Source organism: Folsomia candida, unplaced genomic scaffold (genome assembly GCF_002217175.1).
Source record: "Folsomia candida strain VU population unplaced genomic scaffold, ASM221717v1 Fcan01_Sc020, whole genome shotgun sequence".
Lineage (NCBI taxonomy): Eukaryota > Metazoa > Arthropoda > Collembola > Entomobryomorpha > Isotomidae > Folsomia > Folsomia candida.
Window position 1 is genome coordinate 575,125 of NW_019091212.1, and position 6,708 is coordinate 581,832.

The 6,708-nt window shown below is 40.6% G+C and overlaps 2 protein-coding genes across 2 annotated transcripts; both read left to right on the forward strand.

Annotated features, from left to right (window-relative positions):
* The first annotated feature begins 325 nt into the window (after positions 1 to 325).
* On the forward strand, positions 326 to 3,205 carry LOC118438381. Its single transcript, XM_035858521.1, has 5 exons — positions 326 to 963; positions 1,049 to 1,720; positions 1,804 to 1,848; positions 1,914 to 1,988; positions 2,395 to 3,205. Exons 2-5 carry the CDS (start codon positions 1,099 to 1,101, stop codon positions 2,559 to 2,561), a joined length of 909 nt encoding a protein of 302 aa, XP_035714414.1. The 5' UTR covers positions 326 to 963; positions 1,049 to 1,098; the 3' UTR covers positions 2,562 to 3,205.
* A 783-nt stretch (positions 3,206 to 3,988) lies between these two features.
* Positions 3,989 to 6,106, forward strand: LOC110858109 (pancreatic triacylglycerol lipase). Its single transcript, XM_022106778.2, has 6 exons — positions 3,989 to 4,257; positions 4,528 to 4,673; positions 4,771 to 4,845; positions 4,996 to 5,175; positions 5,237 to 5,440; positions 5,792 to 6,106. Exons 1-6 carry the CDS (start codon positions 4,043 to 4,045, stop codon positions 6,001 to 6,003), a joined length of 1,032 nt encoding a protein of 343 aa, XP_021962470.1. The 5' UTR covers positions 3,989 to 4,042; the 3' UTR covers positions 6,004 to 6,106.
* The last annotated feature ends 602 nt before the right edge of the window (positions 6,107 to 6,708 follow it).

Consider the following 6,708-nt stretch of genomic DNA (forward strand, 5'->3'; position numbering starts at 1 on the left):
TAGGATAGCGACCAGATAAGTACTACTCCAGGACGAGATATCACATCACTTCGTAAAGTTGCCAACCCTAAAATAGACATTGTGTCCTTTGTCCTTGTTGTGGGCCACATTTCCAACAAAAAGAATACACACTTCCACTCACACATTTCCTACTACTTTTAAAATCTTAATTCGAAACATTGGATAAATTGTCAAAAATTGCTTGAATAGTATAAGTTCCTGTAAAACGTGTGAGTGGAAGTATGCTCTATTTTTATTGGAAACGTGACCACCTTCAAACCGGGTCCTCTTTTCCAATGATTCTCATCCGATTTGAAGTCATAGCGATATGCCGAGTAAACCCACATGTCGACAAAACCATGGAGGAAATTGTGTCCAAAAATGGGGCAAATCGGGCAAGAAATGGCCAACGTTTGGCGAAATAAAGATTGTCACATGCTTTGCATTGGTCTTGTATGTATTGTTTGACTTGCCAGACCTGAGTGACGAACCTGTTGCAACCATTCTTCAAAATCTGCAGGACAATCGAACTCGTCAAATGGCTTCCATCCAAGAGCAGAATTCTCAACTTTCTCAAGAGCCGGTGAAGGACGTGGAGCGACCTATCGACTCCTTCCAAGTTCAAACTCTGCCCATGCTGGACAACCCGCACGACGTAATAAGTGAGCCATCAGGGATGTTATGTCTTCTTGTCACGTAAAAAGTGACGAGGAATTTGTTGAAGAGTATGCAAATCGTGTTACCAATCTGCAAGGAAGTTCAACTCGGCAAATCGCATCTCGTCGCAAAATCTCTCTCCTTCTGCTCGACTGATGAGATTCAGGCTGATTCCAATTTTAAAATCTCACGATTTTGGAAAACACTGCGTAGTCCAAGTTGCCAGCCCACTTCATCCCTCACCAGACAAACAATTTGTAATTAATAACTTCTCGGCGTTTATCCGTCACTTTCCAAGTTAATTTGGTAAGTTTTTTAGTCTGAATCAAGAATAGAATCCTTTATATCGAAAAGGTTACTAAAGGAAAATTATGGTTATTTATTTGATTAGTGCAAAAGGAACTGCGCGACACTTGAGTTGGTATAAAAAAAACAGAGGACATGGCATACATTCCACTTTCTCCCCGGTCGTTAAGAAGGAAGTTAGATGCCTGGGTTGGGCGAAAAGTTGGTAGGAAACTGGCGGAAGCAGGAGAGGTCTTCGTGCCAACCCCACTTCCACCACCAGTTTATGAAGAAGCCGTGAGTCCTCCCATGGCTCCCATAGTCCTTCCACGCCCACACGAGTACATTGAAGATGAACCAAGACGAGTGGAGAACGAGGAGGAGGTCGTTCTAGCTCATCCGCCTGGATCACTCCCACCCAGTGACGATGAAGAGGACTTCCTGCTTGTGGAAGTAAAGAAACCTACCCCGGTGAAAAGGTGCTCACCTTCAACCAGCTCGGCAGTGGCAGCCAGAACAAGGAGTTCTCGTCGAAATAAATCTCCGAGGGGGACCGCAGAAAAAAGCGAGGGGGAGGCTGCCGCTTCTTCAACGGCCAGTCCAAGATATGGAAATCGAACCCGTGGCCGACCTCGAGTAAAGAGTGTGGAAAAGAAGAAGGATGACAACATTCGGTCAAGATCACCTGTTCACAAGGAGAATTCGAGTCCCGTCACCGCTTTGAAGAAAAGAGGTGCCTTGAAGAAAGTCGAAACAGCGCTGGATGTCAGCAGTGAGAGTGAGTAGATATTTTTCTTTTGTCAAATTCGTTTTCGTCACCCGCAATTAATTTGAGTTTTAATCGTGATGATCTTCTTCCAGGCGAGAAACCCCAGGATATCGCGAGCATGGAAGGCACGATTGAAGGTTTTTGACAACGGTTAGCATCCGAAAGTAAATCTTTCTAAAAAATTGTCTTGATTGTATTTCAGCTCGGATGGCTGCCGGTGCTATTGGAATGGGAAATGATGAACAGGGTGGTGAAATAGAGGAGCATGACGACCACGGTAAGTATTTCCAAGTCAAACCATTGCATTGTGAGGGCGAAAATTTAAACTTCTTCTAACAATGGGGGCAAACCATGTTCAACCGAAATTATTTTTTGATCTCCTCGGTATAAAAGATCAACTCGTTAGAAACAACATTTAGTGCACCTAATTAAGAGCGTTATAAAGATAATTATGGGCGTCGCAGAGTCCTCAAAATTCTCAGTTTTCACGGGGAATCAATACGCGAAAAGTCTGAGCGTTTTCGAGACCTTGCAGCGCGCCCATAATTCTCTTAATTTTGTGCAATATCGCGTTAAACGTTGTTTCTATAAGGTTGGTCTCTCCATCTGAGCGGCTTAAAAAATAATCTGGATTGAACACGGTTTGCGTCCCCATTATAAATATACATTTCTCTAATTCTTAGCTCGGGATGACGTAGCGGACAAGGTGTCAAAGTGTGTGGCAGAGATGAAGGGTCATCTCACTCGACTAACCAGCAGCCTTGCTGACGACGAGGGTGGAGTGAAGGCTTTCCACCAACGTTTGGTGCGCGAGCTCCTGCCCGCCATTCCCGGAGTCCGCCCTAATTGAACAGCCGTCCGCCAGCCACCCCCCTCCCCCTATCTCACACACAATACTACTGTCCCCCCATCTTCCACCGTCACTGATTAGAATATGGTAATTATACGTATAATTTATCCTGCCTTGTTCCAATCCAATTTCATGATAATTGATTAAGTTTATAAGTAGTGCCATTCAATATGCAATTTAATTTGTAACAGCTAGATTCAAAGTTTAGTAATGTTTTTTAATTTTCATGAAAATTTGACATTTTTCAACTTCCAAATTACTGTTTTATCATAGGTACTCAAAATTAATTTTTTTTAAACTGGATTTTTTTTCAAATTTCATAAGCTTCAAAACAGGCAAAGAAAATTTTCACGAGCCCCTATATAATAAATGCTCCCACGGTCCAAACCATTCTTCCGTGGTCATTGACACCACCCACAATTTCGTCACTATATCTGGTACATGGTTTAATTTTGATCAGTTTTTGTGGCAAATTTAGTCCCAGAAGTTGCAAGGGTAGCAGATTTTAGTCGAGGAAATGCATAATTTTATTTTACCAGAATTTACATAAGTTGGGAATAGCTTTGTTTGTTATTAGTTTAGTTATTTTATTATGCATATCCGAATAAAACTTACATAACAGATTTTAATTAAAAAGCAATCGATGCGATAAGAGGCGACTTTTATTACACAACTGTTCTCAAGTGGATGCATGACACGTTTGTTAAATATTTTGCACATGTCGGTCTCATGAAACGGATTGATTTCTTGTTATCAGTGCGATACATGCGACTGAATTGTCAATTATAGAATTAACCATGACGTTAAGTGAGGACAATACGATTTGTACGTATAAGCGTTTTTATTATCTGTCACCATCAGCATTCCAGGGATGTGCATAAGTCATACAATCGGTTGTGTAAATCTTAATGTAGGACTTGATAACTCGTCACCAAAATCATTACATTTTTTAACCATTTCTTACCTCTGGGAATTTTATTTTAAAATGCTGGAGGAAAAATTTGAAGAGCAGGGAGTTGACAATTTCTTTAAATTGTGCACTCCAGATTTTGATACTTGCTGAAGGTGGAGATCTCAAGTTTAAGATGCCTTCAGAAAAATGGAACCTCATCGAAGCTGGCTTAAAAACCTCGCCCATTCTATTAATTAACTGATTGACTACAAATATATCTCCCAAATAAATTCCCACAGTCGAGAAATGATTTAAAATGTGTAGATTTTGACCCTTGTGGCGATGAGTTGTCGAGTCCTACGTTATTTAATGGTATTATTTAGTTCTCGATCAAATAATGCATGCACAGCCCCCTCGTGTCAGCCTCTCGTCGTGGGGAATGCCCATGAAATCAGTGGCAATGACAATGTCAAAAAATAGATGTTAGATAAGGAAGAAATCATCCCACGCGATTGTCCAGTTATAAAAGACCTCGCTCCCACCACGCCTCTCATTTGTGCATCCAACCAACCAACCAGAAATCGAAACCATGGCGTTGTTACGGACGAAACTCATGATTTTGTTGTTGGTGGGAACCTCCGTGGCGTCGCCGTTCCTCCCGACGAAAACGGGTGGACAGTCGCCGGAGGTCTTTTGGGTGCAAAATGACCGTGGCGTCGTCGTCCCTGCGTTACTGCATGGTCTTCCGGAAAACTATTCTCCTCAAGGGATCGCGGAGGATGTCCAGTTCCACTTGTATAACAGGTAAGTTAATTAAGTAATTATTAATTAACTTGGAATGGAAGCATCCCAGCGTATGCTCTCCGATTTTGGGCAAATTAGGGTCAATCGATCGCAAATTTAATTAATGTGTAATTTGCAAACGACACGATCTCCAAATGCGAAAAGGTTTTGCGAAGATATTTGCATCGAAGGAGAAGAAAACGCTCTTTAAAATTGACAAATTTTGTACTTTCCAAGTTTACTGATACTGCGTTTTGTCCTTAGACTTTATTTATGGTATTTATTAACTAGCAAAACACCCTCGTCTTCGGTGGAAATTATGCCAGGATGTACGAACAACTGTTTGGCGTCGCTCGTCCGTGGTGCGCCCGTGGTCATTCTTGCCCATGGATTTAGTTCCGATCATCTCGGTGGATTTGGGACTGGGCTGAGAGAAAGTATGTAAATTGCTTATCATCTAGATTTTTGGGTTTTAGATTAAGAACGAAGTTTGTGTTCTCAGATTTCTCACAAGCTAAAATTTTGTGTTGTTAGATTTCGAACAAGCTCCGGAAACGATGAACCTGATCTTTATCAATTGGGGAAAGCTAGCCGCTGCGCCGTGGTATGGTAAGTGCAATATATTTGTACTAAATTAAGCGGGGACCTCATTTGCGCCACGGGTTAAACAGGAGGGAGACTCATTTGCATAAATTATAGACAGTAAAACATTTAGCTATTTAGTCGTGTTGCTAAAAAATTGCATATTACTTTTTGCAGAACTTGCTGCCAACAGTGTCGAACCAGTGGGAAAATGGACTGGGATGTTGATCGACTTTATCGTCTCGTCCGGCGCCGCGCCCTTATCCGACTTTGTCTTTGCAGGACACAGTCTTGGCTCCCATGTTGCAAACTTTATCGCCCACAACATTACATCCGGTCAACTTCCGGTTATTCATGGTAAGGTAGTGGGTTATCACATTTTGGAGGCTTATCTGATCCCATTTATCTCAATGTGTAGCCCTTGACCCTGCACTGCCGCTCTTTGGGGAGCGAACGGACGATAAGAGGATCGACCCGAGTGACGCTGCTTTCGTGAATGTGATCCACACCGCGTCCGGAACTTTGTTGGATGGTGGCCTCGCTTTCACGGAGCCGCGTGGTGATGTCGACTTCTATCCAAACACGGGCAAAAATCAGCCAGGGTGTGGAACTGATTATTTCGGTGAGTGATACGAATTTGTATATTTTTTGCATCATTTTTGCATCAGAAATAGTAAGTTCATTTGGAATTGTTTTTATTGAAAATTTCTAAAAAAAATTAAAGCTTCCCTTTGATACAACTATTTAATACCTAAAAATCTCTATTGATACCAGACTATTAAAAATGAATTTTCAAAGCTGCAAAGTTTTGAGTTACAAATTTCTAAAAAATGACTTTTGATTTGACAAGCTTTCATATTCAATTTCGCAATTAATGCTTTAAAATGACTCTGTTTTGAGGGTTTTATAAGATAATGCAAATTTCCTTCTCTATAAACAATCTTGATGAGTGTGGTTTCATATCTTCTTGTAGGAGCCTGTTCGCACAGCCGCGCCCATGAATATTTTGGTGAGTCCGTCCACCGTCGAAACTCGTTCAACGGGTGCGTCTGCACGAGCTACGAGGATTTCGTGAACACGTGCGACTGTACGTCCCGCGTCCCCATGGGCTGGGCCACCCCCCGCGCCACCAGAGGAATCTACTACTTGACCACACGCGCCTCCAAACCCTTCGGACTCGATTAAACGCAATAAGATTTTTGTAATATTACCATTTTTCTGTGATAGTAAATAACTTGATGTGGAAATAATTTATTAAAAGTAGCACGTGCTCAAATTTATTCCTCAATTGGTATCGTTTTTGGAAAGAAGTGTTCGCTTAAATTTTCTTTAAAAAAATTTGCATAAAATTTGCATAAAAAAACTTGGAAAAGCATGCAATATTATGAGTGATTATGTAATTATTAAAAATTATGTAAATTTTGAGATATCTACGCAATTCGAGCAGTCCTTGGTAACTTTATAAAATCCGTAACTTAAATAATTTTACGAACATTTACTCATATTTCGAAGGAAAATTAGCTCTCAAATTTTTGTAAACTTGTTCAGATCAAGGGCGATTTCTTATTTTGTACAAGTTTGTAAAATAATTTTGCAAAGTTACCAAGGACTGCGTGCATTGCTTCATCATACATGAAAATTTTAAGAAGCTGCTGAACAAAATACTGTACTGGGCGCACTCACCTCAAATCATACCGATTTTTTGTATGGCTATAACTCATTTTGAAAAAAATATACGAAAATTAGGTATGGTTCGAAATAATGGGATTTTTTATCTGACTCACGTGAATAACCCCAAATTGATTTCAAGTGCAGATTTATACTCCGTTTTGTCATCCAAAAAATCATCCAAAAAATTTGTGAAATTTAAGGAACATGTAAGAATTTTAA